The sequence below is a fragment of the Pelodiscus sinensis genome, chromosome 13, assembly GCF_049634645.1.
Source record: "Pelodiscus sinensis isolate JC-2024 chromosome 13, ASM4963464v1, whole genome shotgun sequence".
In the NCBI taxonomy this organism is placed as follows: domain Eukaryota; kingdom Metazoa; phylum Chordata; order Testudines; family Trionychidae; genus Pelodiscus; species Pelodiscus sinensis.
Window position 1 is genome coordinate 46,057,551 of NC_134723.1, and position 24,031 is coordinate 46,081,581.

Consider the following 24,031-nt stretch of genomic DNA (forward strand, 5'->3'; position numbering starts at 1 on the left):
ATGAATCCAACTTACCTTCATAGGCCTGTCGCTGTTTGCAAAGTTATTAATAATGAATAGGGACTCCTGGAACCGTGATCCTCCACTGAGTGCCACATCAGCAATTAACTGGCTCACTGCAATTATTATCTGTGGGAAAAGGGGCAGGGTTTCATACCTGGGCTTTATCATCACAACTGTATAAGAAGATGTTTGAGATCTTTCATACAGATTGAATACATTTGATCATAGGCCTCTCTCGTTTCCTCGTTTACACCACCACAATCGGATGAGTATGATTCCACTTATTAAAACAACAAACTCTTAGGCCAAGAGCAGTCAAAATACAAATTTGGCAGCCATATTTATCAAACATTTCATCATATTCCCCTCTTTTGTGATTTATAACAACTCAAAGCTCATCTGCTACTCTGGTGCTCTTAACAGTTACTGAAAACTATACAACAGAAGCCAGAAGCAACCTCCCAGGAGAATTCCTCCCTCAATCAAACAGGCAGGCTCTTCCCACCCGATTCCTGTGGCCTGATATAAGGATGGTAAATATTAATTTGGATAGTTTGGGTTGTAGGCGCGCCAGTTGAACTGGTCAGAAGATAACAAGGTTCTTGTCCCAGAATCAGGTTGCAGAGAATATACCCAGGACCTTCTCGGTGCATTCACACTGAGACCAAATAATTAAAAGCTTAAAAATAAAATAGACTACCACCCCCATTCTCTTTACCCATCTCTTGACAAAGAGGTGGGCCTTCCAAGCACCCTCTAAAAATCCCTATTTAATGGTAAATGTATTTCACCATAAGGATTCTGGGCCAAATCCTGAAAGCACGACTTAGACCAAACGCCCAGGGAAGTTACTGGAACCGGTGGGATTTCTAACCAAATAAGGATTGCAAGACAGAAAAAAAAAGTCTCCCTTCTCAGACTCCCTGAGGAATAGGACAGAGGTCAATAAATCCCCATAAAGCCTAGGAGTTCTGGGTGCTATTCCTGGCCCTGCCTGTTACGCAACCGTGGACAAGTCACTGCCCTGTTCCATACCTTACTTCCTCCAGTGACCAAATAGAAAGGGACAACACCAGCCTCCTTGGTAAAGTGCTTTGAGATCGCTAATGCCAGACGACAGCTGAGTCCTGGCGTTAATATTTTGATCGCCAGGCTGCAGTTCAGTGTCATAGTCCCTGTCTTTGCAGGAGGGAAAGCAGGAGATTAAGGCCGGAGATGCACCGCAGGCCACCTCTCACTGACCTGCAGGTGTGTTCGCAGAAAGCTTTTCCTTTTCGTGAACTCAAAGTTGCTCCTCATCAGCAGATACAAGAGGGCTGATGCCTCGTTCCTGGTGGAGGCCAGCTTGGAGGTGCAGCACTTCAGGACCTCGTAGCACAAGGCTGCACACATGGTCACCCTCCCTTTAAAAAATGCTGCGGGGAACTTCACAAGAAATGAGCCCAAGTTAATCCAACACCCTTTAACCCCAGCATGGACACGCACGCACAACTACACCCCAGACGTGCACCCAGGACCGTATTCGTCTTCGCATCAGGATGCAAATGAGCCTTGGCTGATGTTTGGGTCCTGTAACTACTCGTGGGAAGCATTTCAGGGTCTGATTGTTAATTGCTGGATGTTTATAAAAGGCCCTCACTTTTCATGGAGCTCCAGAGTCACAAACGAGGCACATCCTGTCCTAGGGAGCTTGGGATTTCAGTCAGCTCCCTGCAGCCAAGGAAGCAGTAGGCATGGGAGGGAGGAAGAGCAGCAGGAGTGGAATGGCAGCAGCTAGGAAATCTGGAACCCAAGCTACTCTGAAAATAGTGATTGTGGCTGAAGCTCCCTCTGCCAGCTGCCTGGTGTTGCAATCTGCTTCCTCCCAGAACTCACTGGGCCTCATGGTGGGGCAGGGAAGCCAGAGCAGCCGGGGAATGACAAGGAAGGAGGTGGATGGGGGAAGCAAGCTACCTTCCAGCCCACCACAAGGGAACCTCAGCCAGGGAGAGCCTGGGGGTGGCCCAAGGACACTTCTTGTGGCTGTGGTGAGGTCGAGACAAGAGAAGAAGGGCGAGCCGGGCCCGTGGGCCTGGAACACACACCAACGCTCAGGGCGCACTTATGGTGCAATCCAAGACCAGCCTCGCAGCCTTTATGCACTGAGAAGGAGGTGGAGCAGCAGGGCCAAGATCTGCAGGATAGATGTCCAGGCTTGGGATAGAGACTCCCAGCGCCTCGAATCCAGCCTGAGCCCAAATGTCTGCACTGCAATTCTTCGCCCCATGGCCCGGGCGGCTTCCCTGGTGCGTGGCTGTGTGTTTGGGGGTGGCATTCCCCCAGACATGCTAACCACGCCGTACGAGGTCACAGAGTGTCAGGGGGTTTGCCCCGCGAGGGTGTGTCTGGAAGGCTGCTGGGCAATACAACTGCCAGCACGGCTGCTGCATGAGCCCGCCCCCCAGGGCTCCGATGTGTGGGGCAGGACTCTGACATTGAATTGGTAATAGAAATATTAGTAGCAGCAGCTTAGAACGAGCGAGACAGCAGCTAAGTCTTGGTCTTTGGCCAAAATGAACATTTTCTGGAAAAAAACTGGGAAAAAGAAAACAAAGCTCAGTGTACTAGGAAGGAGCTCACAAAGTGTGCACAGAAGACACCGATGATTAAAGATTAACTGCTGCTTACTGTAGCATTGCCCTCTTGCAGCAGAAAAGGCAGGAGGTGAGCCACACACAGGCAGCTGGCCGAGGGTGCAGGCTAGTCAAGCTGGGCTGAGGTTGGTGGGCCATGGATTTATGGTAGGGTTTGGTTCTGGCCTGCAGGCCGGGCACTGCACCACGCACAAGTCTTAGACCTGCAAGACTGCGGCTGCCCCAGCACGTTCAGAGACTCTTCCCCAGGTCTCTAAAACTCAGCCGCTCCTGCAGCGTGCCAGCTGTGGGAAGGCAGCTCTCGGCCGTGCAAGGAGAAGTCATTCCATGCCCAAGAGAAGGGGTAACTTGCCTGTTCCTGTCTATGGGGCAAATCCTCCCTGGGTGTAAACAGTCCTAGATCTTCTGCCCCCAAGAGTTGGGAATGCCCCACCACCTGGTGGCAGAGCAGCCTCCAGAGCCTTGTATCTGGAAAAGCTGAAGAAGTGCAAAGGGTCCCAGGGACGTCTGAGCAGCAGCCATACAGCACAGAAAGTGCCTGAATAGACAAGTAGCCCTCGTGCCCTTAACGCAGCCAGAGACTTTCCCTGTGCTATGGGCAGCGGAGAAAGTCATTTAAAGTTTCTTACCAGTTCTGTCCTATAGCAACCCAGGGCCCTGCCAGCTCTTCACATAGCTCCCCGCTGGCTTCTGCCAGAGCTGCACACCAGGATGCCCACACTTACTGTCACCTCTGACTATGGGAAAAGATTCCTGTGCCAGCTGCCTCCCCTAGCATAAGGCGAGGGAGGAGAGCTGGCAGGCCAGGGAGGCGAGAGAGATGGAGAGTGGGTATGGTGGAGCGGAGCCCTGCTACTCCTGATCTCCACTGGCAGGAAGTTCTCATGGACCTTTGCCTGTGACAAAAGTGAAAGTTGCCCCCCCTGTAGCTTTAATCTGCAGCAAGGCCAGTGGACAAGGCGTAGGGATCTGCACCCAGCGCCCATCATCCCACCTCTCGGTTCCACTTGGACATTGCAGATTCCAGCCCGACGCGGATCAAGTGAGCTGGACCCTCAAAATACGCACCCGTCATAATTCTTCATTTCAGGACCACTCCTGCCCATGAGCAAGGCGTGTTATGGCAGCCTTCTCCCCAGCAACTTGGGGCTGGCAGCAACCATGTGAGTAAACAATTAAAAATAATGGATTTCTGACTGTTTCCACTAGGGAACGAACCAGAACTTTTTCTTCCTCTTTTTTTAAACAATTAAGCACAGTGTGACCTCAGTTTTCTCGTGCCAGTTCTGTCTCCTCCCTGGTGGGTTGCCAATTAGAGTTCAGTATAAAAGGGAAGATATTGAGACCAGTGATAAAATGGATCTAATGTGGGTGAAATTAAAAGATTTCCTCCCCTAACCGCTGGCTTTACCAACTCACCATGATTTAGGCTCTTCCCTGCTTTATTCCCATTCCCTCTGTGCTTAAGGAGGTGTGTTATCATAATGCACCCAAACTGCAGCTGAGCAACACCCAGAATTCACTGTTGCTGGATCAAGGTTGCTGGTGCAAACCAAAATCAACTGGCTGGGACTTTCAAATCCCAGAGCCAGTTTGCAAACAAAGAAGCCAGCCTTGCAGCTGTCTTTGAGAGCTGGTTGCCCTGGCTGCGTTAGTCTCACTCTGCTGCTAGAAATGCCCTTTAAAGTCTCACACAAGTAGGGGAAGGCTGGTTAGAACCCATGTGGTTACAGCGGGCAGAGAAAGCACTTCCTTGCAGATACCATCTACTGGGCCTGTCTCGTTTTACAGAAGCAGTGTGTCACGGGGGGAGGGGGAGATGAGAAAACTGAACTCAGATCATTTTTCAAGCCCCTGAAAATGTCTCAGCCAAATCCAGCACAGCTGCTGGGGATGGCCGAGACTCCACTGAAGCCGAGTTGCCCCGTTGGCACCAGCCAGGAGCTTAACTCACCCCTCGCTTTGCAGCCCAATGGGTGTAAGGACTAAGCTCTGGGGCACCCCTCCAGGAGCTCTGGCTCTGGGAATCTTGCACAGAGATCCAGCAGGGCGGGCGTGAGTTTGCCTGAGCACGTGAACTGCCTCGCGATTGGCTGGGGAGGGAGGCCGGTTCAAAAATGCACCTTGAGCCAAAAGGAACCACCTGAATGTTGGAAAAGCTGCGTATGGTGCTACCTCCCATAGACGCAGCAGGCCTTAGGCGTTGGGCAAGCTCATTTTAATGCTGCCGGTTTGCACAAATGCTTCAAAGAGCAGCATTGGAGGGGGAAGGGGGCAATACATACTGACACCAGGCATGTCAGGGCAGTGACTTCTGAGTCTCGCCTGTGCATTCAGTGAGAGCCTGTACCCAGCCCCAAGGAGCATCAGTACCTTGCGCTCACGGTCGGGGGGCTCCTGACTGCTTCATGTGTTGCTTCTGCGCTTACCTTGCTAATGAACGCTCTCAGGGAAGCAAAGACGTGCTTCAAAGCTGCCTCCGACTGCCCGTTCTTGAGAAAGGCGAGATGAATATCAAAAACCTTTTTCATCAGTGGGTTATGGCCGTCGTTGTTCGCGAGCTGGGTCTGGAAAGCAAGGCGAGAAGTCAGGCGGCAGAAACACCCGGCGTAGGGGGACGTACCTTTGGGAATGGATGTTCTCCGAGAGCGTTGCTCATGCCCATTCCATTTGAGGTGCATGCGTGCCTGCCTGCGCGGCTGTCAGATTTGTTTGCCTTAGCGGTATCGGAAGGGTCAGCTGTGGCACCCTTTGGCACCCTCTCAGTTCCTTCTTGCTAGCAGGGGTATGGGCCACGGAATGGCCAGGAGCAACACATCTCGAAGAACACCAGTTCCGCAAGGCAGGGAACCATTTTTCTCCTTCGAGTGCTTGCTCACGTCCATTCCATTCTCGGGGATTCACAAGCCGCGTCCGAGGAGGTGGGCTCAGTGCTCACGGACGTGCGGCTTGCAACACTGCTCTCCCAAAGCCAGCATCGTCACAGACCTGCTGGGTAAGTGCATAATGAGATGCAAATATGTGGATGGACGACCAAGCAGCAGCCCCACAGATAACCTGAATGGGTACTTGGGCTAGTACAGCGGGGATAGTCACCGGTGAAGAAAATTTTGCCAGCTCTTAGCATTGACAGAAGCAGGCTGCGATCCAGGATGAAACCCTCTGCACAGACGCCAGGGAACCTTTCATCCTGCCCCACCACAAGGAATAATTGCACTGACCCGTGAAACGGCTTCATTCTGTCGGTATCAAGGGAAGTGCCCTCCTGAGCCCAGAGCGCGCAACTTGTGCCCTTCTTCCAATTTACGATGCCCCAGAAAGAAGATCAGTAAGCGCATGTCCTGGCTGGTCCGAAACTGTGAAAATACCTTGCACAGGAACAATGAATGCGGCCACAGCTAGACCTTGTTCTCGCAGAACATTGGCCAGCGCCCTGATCTCAGAGAGCCAGTGGACAGACACTGTCACCAGCAGGCACAAACCAGGAGAGAAGAGGAAGAGAGCAGGAAGCCAGAGGCTTGAAGGGAGGACCTATCAGCCACAATGGCACCAGGCGGAAGGTGCCAGGGAGGGACAGGATCCCTGACGTGCTAGTAGAGACTCTTCAGACCTTTCCAAAACAGGACTGTCATGTCAGGAGGGTTGCCCTGGAGCGGCAGGTGGAAGGCTGGAATAGCGGCCAAGGGGACTCTGATGACAGGGACGCGCCCTGGAGCATGGGGTGCAGAAGATAGTTCAGGAACCGCCCTGCAGCATGGTCTGCTCAGCCTGGTCCAGGGCCCAGCATGTAAACCTCTTTCTACTTAGTGAAACAGGTCGCTGTGGTGGAGGGCTGCCTGCTACCCAACAAGACCTGCTGGTCTCAGCCGCTGAAGTGACCAACAGCAGACTCTGGCTAGGTGAAGGAAAGGCGCACTGGCTAACCGCCCCAGGCAATAGGACAGTGGTCCCCAACCTTTTGAGGTTGTCGGGCGCCAGGGGGCGTGGCCGTTCGCCCGCCGGGCGCCAGGGGGTGGGGACACTTGCGCGCCCGGGGGCGCCCCCCCATAGCCGCATGCCCAGGGGCAGCCCCCCCATAGCCGCATGCCCGGGGCCCCCCCATAGCCGCATGCCCGGGGCCGCCGCTCCCCCCCCCCATAGCCGCGCGCCCGGGGCCGCCGCTCCCCCCCCCCATAGCCGCGCGCCCGGGGCCGCCGCTTCCCCCTCATAGCCGCGCGCCTGGGGCCGCCGCTCCCCCCCCATAGCCGCGCGCCCGGGGCCGCCGCTCCCCCCTCCCCCCCGCAAGCGCCTCGCGTCTGGGGCCGGCGCTTTCCCCCCTCCCCCCCGCAAGCGCTGCGCGCCCGGGGCCGACGCTCCCCGCAAGCACCGCGCCATGTGCCCGCGGGCACTGTGTTGGGGACCACGGCAGTAGGAACTCATACTCATAGACTAAGATCAGAAGGGACCATTATGATCATCTAGTCTGACCCCCCTGCACAGTGCAGGCCACAGAATCTCACCCACCCACTCCTGGAATAATCCTCTCACCTATGTCTCAGATATTGAAGTCCTCAAATGATGGTTTGAAGACCCCAAGATGCAGAGAATCCTCCAGCAAGTGATCTGTGCCCCATGCTACAGAGTAAGGCAAAAAACCTCCAGGGCCTCTACCAGAACTGAGAGGGCGCAGGATGGGATCGACATGAGCAAGCACTTGAACTGTACATGACTAGCACACCCGGGCACAGCAGAACATACATTTCTTAAACCAGAGAAACAGGAGTTCTAAAGTGAGTTGGGTAAATAAGTACAGACAAACGATGGTAGGAAAATCAGCAAGACCCACAACAAAGCCGTACAGTTTGCTCAGCGATTGTATTTTCTGTACCAACCAAAAAGTCAAAAGCTATAACCACGTTTGCAGAAGTCATTTCAGAAGCTGAGCCATGTTACTAACCGTCACAACTCTCACCACAGCTCTTAAAACAACATGGCACAAAGCACGAGCAACACCGTGCGTGACTTCTTGGCTTTTTGCATTTGTTTGAATTCCTAAACACACCCGCTGGCTGGATATATTTACTTATTTTATTGAAATCAGTCTGTCAATAAACCTATACATGCTCAAGGCCCAGCTGCGGTTTTCTTTCTTTGCATCATACTTCCGTGTGGTGTGACTTTAGGCTATTGGACCGAGCACTCTCCCAATCGAATGGGCCCAACACAGGCTTTGCAAACGGGCATTGTTTTGGGGGTGGGGATCTGAGCTACACAAAGGACAATGCTGGTTTCAATGCTCACCTTGAAACACTCGGTGAAAAAAGAAATGGTGTCCAGGACTGTGAGGGAAACTTCGGTGGCTGTGTTGCCTTCTAGTAAGGCCTGGTGTACAATGTCTGCTTCGGAAGTGCCCGCACCTAGGAGCAGGAAGGAAAAGGCAAGTGATGGAGCCCGGCAGAACATGGGCCCGCATGGAGCTCAGCACACACAAGGGGGCTAACTCCAGCTCTCCTGAGACCTACACGCAGGAAGGACCCGCTTTACCCATGGCAGGCGAGGGCAGCATCGCCACCACACGGAGGGAAGCGTGTGAGTGTCCTCTCGCCACTTCCCTCGGCCCCCAAATCGGACGCAGCAGGACATCCCAGTCCATAGCTGCCTCTCCAAGATGGCTCCCCGGAGCCGACGTGGGGCCAGGTGTCTCCTGCTCTCTCACTAACCCCAGAACACTGCCCGTCCCTCCCTGCCACCCAGAAGCGGGAGCGAGATCGGAAGAGGGAAATTCCGTCTCCATACGGAATGGGTGACTTAACAAACCCTTTGGCATGAAGCCCCAACCCCTCCCCACCTCGCTAAGGGCCGCCAGGGAGAGAGGTGATCTGCGTAACTGCACAAAGCCAAGCCACCCGAAGCCACAGAAGGGAAGCGACATCACAAGCAGCAGCAGGCGCGATCCGGGTGTTGCCGACCCTGTGGCTCTGTACGTACTGTGATTGAGCGTAAAGGAACTCTCCAGGCTGCTGAGGTGCTGCAGCCGGGCCTGCATCAGGCCCGCTCGGCTGCGCAGGGCAGGCATGGTCTGGGATTTCCTGTCAGCTCCCACGTACTTTAATAACCAGGCGTCGTGAACCCTGCAACGAGAACCCAAGCTGTAGATGGGGGTGGGCCCAGGGCCAGGCAGGGAGACCCACGTCTGAAGCATGTATCTGGCTCATGCCAGCACCACCCAGGGCTTTTCACCTGGGCCAGGCAACAAAACAGGCCAGGCCAGGTCCCACGCCTGTCCGGGGCACCCATTGGAGCACCAGGCCAGTCAGCCCCGGCAACAGGCCTTTCCCTCAGAGCCAGCAACGAAGGGGCACCCTGGAGAAGCAGGTCCTGAGCCGGTCATGTGAACCGAGCGCCACTGCTAGCGTTTCCCTGTGTGCAGCCCTGCGCCAGCAGGAAATGGACACACAGCCCTGGGGAAGGGGCGGCGGGTCAGAGAAACGGCCGGGACGTGGAGCTTTACTAGCGAGAGTGGACACTACCCTTGGCTGAGCCGCAGCAACGCAGGGCGCAGAGAGAAGTGAAGCTTCCAGGGCCCTCGCTGGACACGTGCGCTCCTCGGGGAGGAAGGGCAGGGCAACGCCGGCCTCCCTGGCCTCTGGGCAAGGTGTGGGGAGCCCAGCTCCACACTCCTGGAGGGGGGGGGGCTTGGGATTGAGGGGTGAGGCCTGGGCAGCCAGCCCTCCACGTTGCCTGGAGCACGCCATGCTGGCACCCCCCAGCCCAGTGTGCCCCCCAGCCCTCTGTGCCACCCACACTGCGCCATGCTGGCACCCCCCTTGCTTTAAGGGGCCCAGGGCTCGGCTGCTGAAATAGCAGCAGTGATGCCCCTTTGACTAGCTGGGACCCAGGGCAATTGCCCCCTCCCCTATCAGTGGGCCTGGGCGGGGTTGGGGGGAGAAGCCGTGAGCAAAAAGAGCGCAGTACCTGGCTATATTTCTCTTCCCCACGTATCTGAAGTGGAACAAACAGACTCTAGAAAGGAAAACATGTAGGAACAGTCAGGGGGGACGGAGCGGTTTCCCTTTCACCAGAGCATGGCTGCATACGTGGGACTGGGTGTCGGGATTGGCGCCTGCACTCAGCCCCCATTCCCGCCGCCCTGTCTGCGCCGCCAGACGCAATGGGCCACAGGAGCAGCTGGGCGTTTCCAGCGCTCGGCAACACCCCCCCACGCGAGGCCGAACGCAGGAAGCCTGCCAGCGCGGCCACATGTGCCTCTCGCTGCTCCTCGGGGGGGGCTCCTGCAGGGCTGCTCAGGGATTCTTCCTCAGGCACAGCACGGTTCTGTCAAGCCGCTTCGCGGCCCCCGGGGAGCGGCCGGGTTCCATTTTCCCGCCCTCGGCTCCATAACAACCGTAGCGCGCGTTGTTGGACACGGAGAAGCTCCCCGCTACTTACTCCAGCAACACGAGGGCGTTGATCAGCTCCTGGGGTGAGATTTTGTTCCAATAGGTGCGCAGCGTATCTGAAAATGAAACAATCCCACTAAGGACGTAGCAGGGACCCGTCAGGCTGCCCCAGGGCTCTTTGCAGGCTACAGCAGCCATGCCCGGTGGCCCGTGGAAATGGATTTTTGCAGCCCCGCACGCGGAAGCATGTGTCCAGCCATGCAGGCAAACAGCCCCCAGCTGCCCTGCCCCAGCCGTCAGGGGCCAGAGGCTCCCCGTCCCCGCAGACGGGTTTTTGAAAAAGATGCCATTGGACAGCTGAGCAAGGCCCTACCCGCCGTCTCACCCCCTTTCCCAGGACAGGACCTCCTCTATCTAATGCGGCTCCCTCCCCTCCCTTCTCCGTTCAGCCCTGCAGGAAGGGCTGGGGTTCCACGATTCTAGTCCTCATAGACTCATACTCAGACTTTAAGGTCAGAAGGGACCATTCTGATCATCTAGTCTGACCCCCTGCACAGTGCAGGCCACAGAATCTCACCCACCCCTCTCAGAATAATCCTCTCTCCTATATCTCAGATATTGAAGCCTTCAAATACTTTGAAGGCCCCAAGATGCAGAGAATCCTCCAGCTGCGATCTGTGCCCCATGCTACAGAGGTAGGCAAAAAACCTCCAGGGCCTCTGCCAATCTACCTGGAGGAAAATTCCTTCCCAACCCCAAAAATGGTGATCAGCTAAACCCTGAGCATGTGGGCAAGACTCACCAGCCAGACACCCAGAAAGTTCTCTATAGTAACTCCACTGACCTATTTCCCACTGATAATGAATGGTCAATTAGTTACCAAGATCATGTTCTCAAACCATCCCCTTATCATAGAACTGGAAGAGACATCAGAAGGTCATCAAGTCCTGCCCCCTGCTCTAGGCAGGACCAATCCCATCTAAATCAACCCGGCCAGGGCTTTCTCAAGCCGAGACTTAAACACCTCTAGGGATGGAGACTCCACTACTTCCCTAGGTAACCCATTCCAGTGCTTCACCACCCTCCTAGGGAAATAGTTTTTCCTAATATCCAGCCTGGACCTCTCCCACCACAGCTTGAGACCATTGCTCCTTGTTCTGCCATCTGTCACTACTGAGAACAGCCTCTCTCCATCCTCTTTGGAACCTCCCTTCAGGAAGTTGAAGGCTGCTCTCAAATCCCCCCTCACTCTTCACTTCTGCTGACTAAACAGACCCAACTCCCTCAGCCTCTCCTCATAAGTCATGTGCTCCAGCCCCCTAATCATTTTGGTTGCCCTCCGCTGGACCCTCTCCAATGCGTCCACATCCTTTTTGTAGTGGGGGGCCCAGAACTGGACACAATACTCCAGATGTGGCCTCACCAATGCCAAATAAAGGGGAATAATGACATCTCTGGATCTGCTGGCAATGCTCCTCTTAATGCAACCTAATATGCCATTAGCCTTCTTAGCTACAAGGGCACCCTGTTGACTCATATCCAGCTGTCCTGGCCCTCTGCAGCCCTGGCTGGCTGGGGGAGATGGCTGGGCCTAGCAAGAGGAGCGCCCCCAGTCCTGCAGTGCGCCAGCGCACCAGGTGCAATGCACAGTCTGGAGACCACTGGACTGGCGGGGCTATGCCAGACTTGGGCCCACACTGGTGCCTGAGTGGCAAAGCCTGGGGGTAGGGGCACAGAGCAGCCTCTCCAGGGTCTCACACTGGGGCCTGGCAGGTGAGGAAGAGTATGGCTGTTCCTGGTGGCCCCGCATTGCTCCTGTCCTGGAGGACATTGCCTGGCATCCAGCGGCTGTGGAGGGGACCAGCCCCACCGCCCTAAGCACTGTCCGGAAAGCATCACTAACCTTCAGAGACCATTTTAATGACATAGAGGTAACACATGAGGAGGTTCCGGATCTCATACTGGTCCAGCCTCGCGTGGTGGGACATGTTGCTCCTCGTGGAACTTCTCCGGCTCTAACCATCACAAAAATACGGATTAGAAACCCAGGCTGGTGCCCAGCTTGCCGGACCCTGCTCCGAATGTCGCCTGGGCGGCCCCCCACCTCACGCTGCTTCCAGGAAATATGCCGGTGGCTGCAATCCGCGTGTGAGGGGCAGGATGCTGCCATGTCTCCCATGCCACCGTCAGAACAGGCAGGAAGTGGCACTGGCTGGCGTCTCAGCCACTGAAGGCAACAATGGCCACGGAGCGAGCGCCAGAGAGAAACACATGCGCCCGCTCAGCCCCCTGGGTCTGGCTGAGCCCCACACAGGTGGGTATTTTAAGCTGGGCCCCATGTTCAGACAGGACAGACGGACATTTTTAGTGTAGTATTTATTCTGGAAGAGGCGAGGCCACACGTCACTGCACAGCACAGACTGAGCCTCCTGCTGTTGGTATGCACCAAATTCCCTCGTACTGCACCCCCCTACATGCTGGAAACCAGGAGGTGCGGCTCCAGCCACGTGTCCCCTCTGCTGCTGTGACACCGAACCCCAGTGTGCCCCCGTCCATGAACAGAGAACTAGTTGGGGGGGGGGACTCTGACAAACCAGCCTCCTGCCCCTTGGAAGAGGATTCCTGGCTCATGAGGGTCCCTTGACAAGAACTGGGCTAAGCCCAGCCTGACTGGCTGCCAAGCACAGCCGGATGCTCTCTCCAATGGGGCGTATGAACACGCCGCGTGCTCGGCTGCCTGGGAAGGGCACCGGGCCCGGGGACCTGGCAATACAGGGGCCTCAGGACTCTTGGTGGGACACTGGCCCTTCCCTAGGCCCGGCCTCTCCCACCGAGATGATCTGTAGGCTGCACGGGCAGCCCAGGTGGCCGCTCAGAGCTCACCCCGTGGCCGCTTTCGTTGCCGAGGGCAACGTTGTGAGAAGAGTGTGTGACAACGTCGCCTCCGTCCCCTCTCCTCGTGCAACATGCCTGGCACTCACAGGGAGCTGGGGCACCTCCCAGCCTGTGTGCACCCAACTCGGGCTCCACTTGGGCCTAAAATCTGGGGCCAGATTCTTCCCTGGGCCATTTGAGCCGCGTGATTTTCCGCAAGCTGAGGTGGCGGCAGCTTTTCCTATAGCTGCGTCCTCTCAGCGCCTTGTCCCGACAGTGCTGCTCCCTGGCAGGCAGGCCCCACGGTGCTCTGTTTCCATCCCCCCCAGAACTCCAGTGACCCCTGGAAGCAATGGGGCTGTGAGTGCACATGTGTGTCAGGCACAGCCCATGTGCAGCCAGGAAGCAGACACATTCCCTATGAATCCGGACTTTGGTCTCGGATAAATAAGGCACAGTATTTAGATTAAGAGATTAAGGCACAAGTAGGTCTTCTAGCCTGACCTCTGTAAAACACTAGTCTCGCTTTCTTCTGCTTTACAGCGGCTTGCCAAGGAGTGAGCAGCACGGTGATTATTTTTTAACTGGCCCAAGGGTGTGATTGCCTTCTGGCAGCCCCCCGCATTACGTTTTCGCCGGTGTGCTGATCGGGTGAACCCGTGGCCCCTTCTGAACTCAGAGATCCTTTCGAGTCCTCTCTCTTCATGGCGTGGCCATTCAGGAGTGCTGTCCCGTAGCCTAAGGGAAAAGAGCATGCCCACAGAGGCGCAGTTAGCCCTGTGCTGCGCAGGGAAGGGGCTGCAGGGAAGACGCCTGAAGAGACGGCTGCGTGGCTTGTGGAGAGCAAATGCCAAGTGGAGCAGCTCCACTGGAGCAAGGAACTCGGGTCCTGCGGCGTTCAGACGAAGAGGCCCAAAGCGCGCCGAGCTCACTCAGAGTAGTAGCCTCATGTTCTGGTCCCGATTCAGTTCCACTTACTCACGCTAACACGTGATTCCACTCGCCAGGGCTGACGAGGCTTCAAGGGGAGGGGCCTTGGGTAGAAGGGGCGGGGCTGGTGCATCGCCAAGGGCTCTGCCAGCAATTTAAAGGACCCAGGGCTTTGGCTGCTACTGTGGTAGTGGCAGCCAGGAGCCCCAGACCTGGGTCCCAGGATAACTGCCCCACACCTGCCCCATTTGCAGCCCTGCCACCAGTACTCCTATTGATTTCAGTGTAAGTAAGGGCCTCAGATGGTGCCTTTTGACAGCTGATTTGATAACTGATACTCCATGTGTTGAATATTCACCATGGATCTGTTCCACCCGCTCTTACTCAGCTCCCACTGCATTTACCTGGGGAAAGAGGCAGACTGTCTCCCATGCCTACCTGAGGAAATCCTCTCCTGACTTTTAATACAGCTTTTAACACGTCTCGTGGCTCCCCGCCCCCCAAGAACAAAGTTCTTTATAAACACTCAAGAAAAGTTTTCATCCAGCAATAATCACGCCCTGGAATCATCTCATCGGTTACGAGACTGAGGCTTGTAGGTATGTCTACACTACAGCTAAGGACGTGATTCCAGTCCAGAGACAGGGCTCCTCTAGCTGTGATCTAGCACCACTGAGAGGGCAGGGAAGCCACGGTAAGCCTTTGGCCTGCAGGGAGGGCTGTTCAAACCCACTGGGACCCTAAGGACACACATGCATTCCTCGTTTGTGCACCAGATCTTCACTGAGGCTTTCAACAGGACTAGCTAGATGGAGTTTTGGGTGGGTAACTGTCTGTGAGCTGCACCCCCCTTCCTCCCCGCTCCCCCAAATGCAATATGGACAGACCCTGGCTCTACCGAGGGTGGCACTTGCTATCAGAATCCTAGAACACTTGAACTGGAAGGGACCTCAAGAGGTCATCGAGTCCAGTCCCCTGCCCTCATGGCAGGACCCAGCGCTGTCTAGATCATCCCTGACAAGTATCTGTCTAACCTGCTCTTAAATATCCCCAGTGATAGAGATTCCACAACCCTCCTAAGCAATTTATTCCAGTGCTTCACCACCCTGACAGGAAGTTTTTCCTAATGTCCAGCCTAAACCTCCCTTGCTGCAGTTTAAGCCCATTGCTTCTTGTCCTGTCATCAGAGGCCAAGGAGAACAATTCCATCCCCCTCCCCCTTGTAACACCCTTTTAGATACCTGAAAGCTACTATCATGTCCCCTCTCAGTCTTCTCCTTTCCAAACTAAACAAGCCCCATTCCTTCAGTCTTCCCTCATCGCTCATGTTCTCTAGACCTTTCACCATTCTTGTTGCTCTTCTCTGGACCTTCTCCAGTTTCTCCACTTCTTTTTTGAAAAGCGGTGCCCAGAACTGAACACAATACTCCAACTGAGGCCTAATCAGCGCAGAGTAGAGCAGAAGAATGACTTCGTGTATGTTGCTCGCAACTCTCCTGTTAATGCCTCCCAGATTCAGGTTTGCTTTTTTTGGCAACAGTGTCCTGCTGTTGACTCATATTTAACTTTTGGTCTCAGATACCTCCTCAATCAGCTCCTTGAGTGTTCTAGGATACATTTCATCCAGCCCTGGTGACTTAAAGACATCTAATTTTTCAGAGTAATTTTTAACTTATTCTTTTCCTTCCTATTTTAACTTCTGAACCTATCTGATTTTCACTGGCATTGTCTATGGTAGGTGGTCCAATCGTCACCAACCTCCTTGGTGAAAACTGACACACAGTCGTCATTAAGCACCTCTGCCATTTCCACATTTTCTGTTACTGTTTTTCCCTCTTCGCTGAGCAATCAGCCTACCCTTTCCTTGGTCCTCTTCTTGCTTCTAATATATCTGAGCAGTTCTACTGATTTCAGAGCTACTCAGCAGAAGCATGGCTGAAGTTAGCCCTGGGTACCATTAAGGACATGAAGTCCCTCACATTGGGTGGGTTGGGCAAGGAATGGAGCAGAATTCTGCCATTTTTAATCATTTAAATTTCTGACCCATGGAAGATTAGGCGGGCATCCTGCATTTGCTGTATTGTTCTCTTCTCTCCTTTCTTGCTACATGTTTTGAATAATATACGGAAAGTGCTTTTAGTTTGCACTAGTGACCTTTTCATTATGCTTCAGTTAGCTCATTTACCTGTTTCTTTCTCCACAATCAGACTCGATCTGTTTGAAGGGGATGTAAAATTACACAAAAATTCCTCTCTGGATGCCTGCAAGACAACAGATGTGAGAGATGGAAAAGCAGTGTCAAATACCACCAACAGGCAGAACCGAACTCGGGACCTCTGGATCTTAGTGCATGAGCCACTACTGCCTGAGCTACAAGGAAGCTCTTGTATTATTTTCTCTGGAAGTGGTCTTGATATGTCACACCCAGCAGGTGTATGGGATATACAAGCATAGCAGTGACTACCCACTAGTCAGCGCTGCAAATTTGGGATGAAAAATATCTAATGCGATTAAAGAAAAAAATCTCTCTCCTCACCCACTTCTATCAGGAGGAAGAGGAGGAATCCACTAGCCAAGCTGTTCAAAGAACAATACAACTTTGTAACAAAAGTTTTGTCCATTTTTTTCTCCCCAGTCTCCCCCAAGATTTCTGTTGAAACATTGACCAGCTCCAAAAATTTGATATTTTACTTTCCAGTCCCAAAAAACTACTTGCCCAGAATAAATGGGCCAGGCCAAATTCAGATACGAACACGCAACTCCACCTGTAAATGCACATCCGTGTGCGAGAGCAGGGCTGGGTGGGACATTAACACACCCACGGGCTTTGCTCGGACGACAACGCATACGTAGGGGAGATTGGAAAAGAGCGTGTTCGAGACTGCAAATGAAAGGGCAAAGCAATCGCACGTCGCCGCACAGAGAGATTTGGAGCGGAGTCAGAAGGGATGCGAAATGAACAAAACAAGCGAGATCCAGCTAGGCTACGGACAAGCACACGCATGTGTTTGTCTGCAGAGCAAACTGGGGCAGGCTACCAGCGGGCAGGGGGACAGAGCAGTGCGTGTGGGTAGGACCCTGCGGGAAGACCAGGCCCGTGGCTCGTACATCACAGCAGATAAATCCAACTGAGCCAATTCCAGGGAGCGGGGATCTGACGGGAGTGGGAAGACCTGCTGCAGGGCTAAAGGAGCGAGAGGGGCGTGGGCAAGCTGGAGAGAGGAACCACAAGGGAGCGGGGCTGGCTTGGGTGGTGGGCAGTACTCCCTGGAAGCTGGGCACTTGTGCGGCCACTCAGGAGAGAATCCAATGCTGCCCGGCTGATTAGCAGAGCGCTCCCAGGTAGATTTTGTGTACCTACTGGTGGTGCACATTCGCACATGCCTTGGTGCACATAGAAAAATTTATTCTGCACACAGTTGGAAAAATCCCACTCGTGAATGGAAAAGATTCGAGGCAGCATTGGTGGTGGGTCTATGGAAGAAGCAGCCAGGTGCTGGAGAAAGTAGCTTTGGGGCTGGAAGGAAACCGGAAGGGATAGAGCCGAGAGCGGGCTGTGAGAAGAGACGCTAGCTGGGCCTGGAAACTGTAGGAGCAGGATTACTAGAGACCCCCAGATGGGAGGTGGTGAAACACTAGGACAAAGGACGAGCTGAGGAACTGCTTGTGTCCACGCACATACACCTGCTCCCAGGAGGCTGGTCTGGCAGCCCTGCTCTGTGGAGAAGGGGAGAGCCCCGAGCGGCGCCTGCCCAGGGAGTGCGAGGGGGGTCTGCCTGGCGAGGAGGGGACAGCAGAGGGAAATGCCGCTATTCGAGCTAGCAGGAAGAGACCCGCCAGTGCCTGGCCCGTGCAGTGAGACTCACCGAGTTAGACATGGCAGTGCAGGAGTAGAGGGTGTCCCGGCCAGCCAGTCGCTGGATGTTCTCCAAGAGCAGCCCGACCAGGGGCAGATACAGCTGGGCTATTTTTGCCTGCATGTTCTGAAAGACAATCGGTGACACACACTTTGCAGGGAACCACCCACAACTTCACATGTAGGAGAAGCCCCTGAACTTCTCAAAGATGATCCCTGCTCATGGCTCCAGCCTAGAAAGACGTAGCTAGTAACTCCATCAGCTCTCTTCCATAGGAGTTTTGCGATCTCCCCGCCTCCCCCCCCTCTGAGGTAGGAAATATCCCCATTTGATAGATGGCAAGCAGCTGGGCTAAATGACATGCCCAACATCACACAGGAAGTCTGTGGCAGAATGTGCTATTGTCCCCAGCCCTCCAGAGTCTCCAGCTGCACCCTACGCATGAGGCCACCCTTCTTTTAAATAACCAGCCTGGTTTGCAACAGCGCCGAGTGCCCAGCTGAATGAACCAGTTGTGGCTGTGATCCCTTTGTCCATTAGGGACACAGAGCTCTCCTCTGTCTCAACCCGCCAAACGCTGAGCATGGCACCTCGGGGTTTCTAAGCGGCAGAAGTCAGCAGAGATCAGCGGGAAGCACAATGAACCTGCTACCGAATCCTGCCTGCCTAGCTCTCTAGGAAAGAGAGAGGGGTTGCGCTGGCAGAAATCGCTGACAGGGAAGTCCAGGGATAGCAGAACCCTTCCAACCGTTAACAATATGTTGCCATAAACAGCTGGAGGAAGAGAGCGGTGTTGTCTTCAAGTCATTGTCAAGTCCAAGTCGAGTCTCAAGTCACTACAGTTCAAGTCGAGTCTTGAGTCCCTAAAGTCACTTTCGAGTCAAGTCCCAAGTCTTAATTTAAAAAATGTCAAGTCACTTTTGTACAAGCCATCAATATCAGCATTTTCGGACAATTTTTTCACCAAGTCGATTTAACAAAATTAGCAAGTCGTGTCTAAAGTCACAAACAATGAACTGGAGTCAAGTCTCAAGTCGAGTCACCTCGGCGACTTACGTCGGACTCGAGTTCAAGTCATGGCACTCAAGTCAACAACTCTGGAAGAGAGGCACCAGAAACACAACGTGGGCCTTTCAAACCAAACCTCCCCCAAACCCTTTTCCCTGCGGGCGACACTGACTAGCTAGAAAAACATCAGTTTATCTTTGTGTACTAAAGATCGCATCTCTCTCCAGATCACAGCATATGAAATACACTCCTAGCCCAGGAAAGCACGTGCTTAAGTCTCCAGGGGGCTAATCATGTGCTTCCATTCCTCGTTGGATCAGGGCGTCATCACCCGACTGCTCACTATGGCTAAAACCAACGGGAATGACTAGCAGAAGACGAAGCTGTTTCCATCTTGAATTTTCCCCACAGCGTAGGGAAGTGCCTGCCAATTATCCACAATCAGTCTCAAAAAAGGAACACGATGCTAACGAACGCTCAAAGGCAAACGCCTCGTGTGTCTTTGCAGCGACCCCCCAACGACACGCTGCGCGCTGCCCTTCAAGCCAGGCCTTACCTTGTGCTGGTATCGGTTGTCGAACGCATGCTTTATGAAGAGATTCTTCAAGCTAGCAATGGCTGTGAATCTGATATCGTAATTGTCCTGCAGAGCCACGGCGGTTTCCCGCAGCAGCAGTCCCACCAGGAAGTGATGCTTGCAATAGTCATCGGTTAAACTGTACTCCAGGTTTACATCTGCAACACACAGCAAACCATTGAGCGGGGCTTGCAGGATTTCACTCTGGAGAAAGCAAGGAGTCGGGATTTATTCCTAATACAGATACCGCCCCCTCTGTAAAGCGTTTGCATGCGGGGTGCTTCAGGGACCCGGAACAGCCCTGTATCTTTTGCACCCATCATTCAAGGCAGCTGCTTTCTGATTCAGATGGAATGGACCACTGGCTTTGCCCACCAACTTCAATCACATCCAAGGACAGACACCCCAGGAGCGAGGAACCTAAGGCCTGGGGGCTTGGATGCAGCCCCCGGCTTGCTTTGATCTGGCCTCTGAGGCTCAGGGCTCTCCCCCAGTATTGGGGAACCCACACTGGTGCTCCAGCCCCCCCCAGCTGCCTTCCCACAGGGCTGGAAGGCACACACTCTACCAGGCTGGGCCCCTTCCAGACTCCGGTGTGCAAAGGGAAGGTGGGGAGGGTCTTTCTGCTTCTCAGTCGGTGGCCACCGCAGTGAGAGTTGGGTGGGGTTGTGATTTTCCTTTTGGCTTCTCACTTGTGTGCAGCCCCTGATTGGTTTTACTGTGGGTCAGCAACCCCTGACCCAAAAAAAGTTCCCCGCCCCTTCTCTAGTGCTTCCTGTTTGGGTTTCATGTTGAAAGGTACGCCTCTCTTTGGTGACAAGGTTGGACCTAGGAGTCCCCCGAGAGGCCTTGTTCACTGTACTGCTCCACGGGCCGGCACAGCAGAGTTTGACTGACGTCCTAGCATCACAGAGAGCGGAGAGGGACGAGAGCTGCTAACCCCCAATGCGAGCCCCCGGGGACTATTATAACCACTGGGGGGAGGGGTTATAACACACCATGACGTGGCATCTTTCTGGGGCGGTTTATGCTTGTGTGAGCTAACAAGCCGGTGAGAAGCTCGAGCCCTGAGCATAGAGAGAATGAGAGATGCATGGCAGTGATGCCTAGTGGCAATAGGCCGCTGGGTGCAGCAGGGTGGGAAGGAATCCACATCCTGCGTCCGGCCACTGGTTTATTTTGCATCTGTCATGGCAGTGCTGCCCCCTTCAGCCCTGGTCCGGCAGCGAAGGCCAGAGTTATAATACCGAGTCCCAGCACACAGGGGACAGCCTCTTGCAACTACACAATGAGATCGAGCTGCAGGAAGAGCTAAAAAGTACAGGAGGCAAATGGGGATGCCCCGTCACCGCCCAGCTCTGGCCCTGTGGCTGGTTCCGAACACCAGGCTTCAAACCAGGCCCCCTAGGGACGGGGAGCTCACCAGGATGGGAGCTGTCATGGCCGCAGCTCTACCAGCAGCCCTCTTTTGCTCTTCCTGACCCACGGCCTCTGTAGCACAGCCCCAAGGAGCAACACTTCCCCGCACCCAGCTGCTGGGCTCTCCCCTATCAGCCTCAGGGATGAGCTGCAAGCCAGGTGGCCTCCCCCCTCAGCTGGCCGCCACCCTGTTCCCAGCTGTTTGGAAACTCCCATGCTTAGGGAAAGCTCCCCTTAGGCCGGGAAGCTAGACAGCTGTGAAAATCCCAGCCTCCAGCTCTGTCGACACTGAACAGTTGATTGCCACAAGGGGAGTAGCCCCCAGTGCCGGAGCCTGGTTTACACTGGCGCTTTACAGCACTGTAACTCGCGGCCCTCGGGGCGTGGGCGTGATTTTGCACACCCCAGAGCCAGGAAGTGACAGTGCGGCAAAGAGCCAGACTTGGCCTAAGTTTCCCAGCAGCCCTGACATGTTGATGACAAACATAACAGCTGTTTGAAATGCTGCTGGTCCAAGTCTGATCCAAGGTGAATCGAGGTGCGAATTCAGGGGCAAACAGGAAGCAAGCTGCAGAAGCCACCCAGTGCAGAGTTTTAGCTGTTTTAATAGACGTCTACCTCTATTCCCCACCAGGGTTATTTCGGTTAGTTGGACACAAGCAAGGAAGCCAATTCAAAGTGGCGTATTTAATTTGACATTAGATGGTTCAATGGTCCCGGTCCAACCTACCTACTGAAGTGAACCGTTCCACAGCAAATGAAAAAAAATCTAAGTCATGCGTAAAAAAAGAAAAGGAACAAATAAAAACACAGCAAAACTTCAAGCATCGTTGCCCCGCCCTCGCCTGAGCAGCATTGGTGGCATTGTTAACGCGCGGTTAGCATGTTTTTGTGTCGACGAATCGACATTGAGCTGGGTGGCAGCGACCTGCAAGGACTGGCTAGGGTGAGTTGTGCTCACAAGAGCGCGGCCAAATTTGAGCTGCTGGTGAAACACCGATGGCCTTCAGGAAAACTATGGGGGAGGGAATGGGGGGAATGTAGAGAAGGATTTCTCTGGAAAGCCACAGGGAAATTGCTTAGGGATGCCTCGGGTTCATAATGGGGCATGGCCCACCACAGGGACGGTCTTGCGCGCTCACACTGTGCCCCGTTGCCAGCCCCCTGCCAACGATCCCGCCTCTAGTGGGAACTGGGCACTCAAAGGTTGGAGGGGGGGGAAGGGAACTTCTCCGGGTTCAGACAACTCCAGATGCTGTGAACTACCCCTACAGTCTCCCCCACTGCCCCACGGACATGTCCCAGTGCACACGACAATGCCACATCTCTGCAGGCCCACGTGAGGCTTGTGCCCGGCAGCCAGACTGGGGTGAACCGATCCGGCCATGTTGCTTTGTGAGAAGGAAGGAAAACCATTTAGTTGTCAGTGCTGAACTACAAGGAGGCAGCTCGGGGGCTTTTAGGGTTTCAGTCTGAAGGCTGCCAGTACAGAGAGGTTTGCCATTCAAGCCAGAGCATCCCTGCCTGGTTGCCTTAACTGTAGGCCCCGGGCTTAACATCGCCTCTTTCCCAGCCACTCCCAGCAGTGCCTGCTGCTACCCTGGGCCAGGCAGACCGGTGGCCTGTTTACGTGAGCATGATGCAGATTAGTCTGGGCTGGGCAGCTCAGAGAAGTAAGTAACGTGAGAAAACAGGCAGGGAGATGCAGCGCCCTCCTTTCACCTCTGGGTGCAGGTGAAAGAGACACAGCCAGACCAGCTTGCCATGCGGCATGACGCGCTTTGAGAATTTTGAATTAATGTTTCATTTTAATGTTAAAAGTGGTGTGTATTTTGGGAACGCCAGAAGAGCCAGATTTGGTCCTGCACTGAGCCATGTCTGGCTCGAGACCCAGAGGCTGCTGACCCGTCTGACCTGCTCTTAAATATCTCCAATGATAGAGACTCCACAACCTCCCTGGGCAATTTATTCCAGTGTTTCACCACCCTGACAGGCAGGAAGTTTTTCCTAATGTCCAACCTAAACCTCCCTTGCTGCAGTTTAAGCCCGTTGCTTCTTGTCCCATTCTCAGAGGCCAAGGAGAACCATTTCCCCCCCTCCTCCCTGTGACACCCTTCAGGCACACCTCTGAGATCGAGCAGTGCTGGTCTCCGCACGGTACGGATGGGGAACTGACAGGACACAGCTACATGACAGAAAATCCTGTGACAACTGTCTCAGAGGCTGCTGACTTAGGCTTGTGGGGCTCACGCAGAGGCACCAAGCGCCATGCAGCTGTTTTCACTCTGGCTTGGAGCCCTCTCATGGATGTGGAGTTCGGTGCCTGAGCGTGTGCACAGCTACTTTAGCACTGTCCTGTAAGCCCGTGGCCATCGAGCTGAGCTCTGAGACTCGCCACCGTGGAGGGGTTTAAATTTCTTTTTTCAGCGTAGACACACCCTGAGGCAGCAACCCGGTCACCCGCTGAGCCAGCAGCATAGCGGAGAGCTAAACCAGGTCTCCTGTGTCCCAGCAGAAAGCCGTCCACTCTGGGGGCCAACATCGGAGGTTGTGGGAAAGGGCAGCTGATTCACCATCTACGACATATTTCCTGAACCTTGCCCACACGCTAGAGAATTTCTCTAGAGCAGCTCAGTGTGATTATTTAAACATAGGAAACCCAGAAAGTGTTGCCCCAGAGGTTGTTTGGGGACCCGGTCACACAGAAGCAGCATATATCCATATAACTTTCCAGTGGATAGCCCAAGGGGGACTCCCCAAGGGCACTCACCAAAACCTACCACCCGATGCCAGTGAGGGAGCCCCTCGAGGCCGACTCGGTGGGGCTGTCGAACCAATTCAATGCGAGGAGACGTACCTTGAACCCTCTGAAGTTTCGGTTTGGCAAAGGGCATCGGTAAATTTAAAGGGATGTAATGCTCATGGTTGCAAATTGTTTGCAGGAATTCAAACTTTAATTCAAGCAGGATCTGGATAAAAGACACAAGATGTTAGTGTGACTAGCTCGTTGCTAGCTGGCATGGATTGTACTGCTTGTTCACTGCTGGTGGAGTTACCCCCGGGCTGGGGCTTGCATGAGGAGGACTTGGTCCATCACGTCAGTAACCCTTTGGGGCTGGTTTATCTACTGCTTTGTCTCTTCTCTGCAGCCTTTATAAGCCACAGCGACCTCCTGTCATCTCTGCCCCACTCTCTGTCTCACCAAATACTCACCGGGCCAACTAACATGGGCCTCTGACACTCCCTAGCGCCTCATGAGCTTGGTTGCTCCTGATCTCTCAGGTGGTTTTAAAATGAGAACAGAATCGGCGTTCTCCAAGCACACGGAGACACCTCTCCGCGGAGCGGATA

The 24,031-nt window shown here is 54.3% G+C and overlaps 1 protein-coding gene across 5 annotated transcripts in view; it reads right to left on the reverse strand.

Moving 5' to 3' along the window:
- The window catches only part of DOCK11 (dedicator of cytokinesis 11), a 126,725-nt gene that overhangs the window by 28,571 nt on the left and 74,123 nt on the right, over positions 1 to 24,031 (reverse strand). For 3 of the 5 annotated variants that reach the window (XM_075941156.1, XM_075941154.1, XM_075941153.1), the window contains exons 30-43: positions 23,538 to 23,649; positions 21,411 to 21,449; positions 19,241 to 19,419; positions 17,686 to 17,802; positions 16,005 to 16,080; positions 13,518 to 13,627; positions 11,919 to 12,030; positions 10,065 to 10,131; positions 9,591 to 9,638; positions 8,604 to 8,746; positions 7,917 to 8,032; positions 5,066 to 5,203; positions 1,246 to 1,428; positions 16 to 129 (exon numbers count right to left, since the gene is read on the reverse strand). In XM_075941156.1, coding sequence (XP_075797271.1) covers positions 16 to 129; positions 1,246 to 1,428; positions 5,066 to 5,203; positions 7,917 to 8,032; positions 8,604 to 8,746; positions 9,591 to 9,638; positions 10,065 to 10,131; positions 11,919 to 12,030; positions 13,518 to 13,627; positions 16,005 to 16,080; positions 17,686 to 17,802; positions 19,241 to 19,419; positions 21,411 to 21,449; positions 23,538 to 23,649 — 1,554 coding nt within the window. The remainder of the gene's footprint in view (positions 1 to 15; positions 130 to 1,245; positions 1,429 to 5,065; positions 5,204 to 7,916; positions 8,033 to 8,603; positions 8,747 to 9,590; positions 9,639 to 10,064; positions 10,132 to 11,918; positions 12,031 to 13,517; positions 13,628 to 16,004; positions 16,081 to 17,685; positions 17,803 to 19,240; positions 19,420 to 21,410; positions 21,450 to 23,537; positions 23,650 to 24,031) is intronic. The other 2 variants (XM_075941158.1, XM_075941157.1) reach the window with 1 other exon arrangement.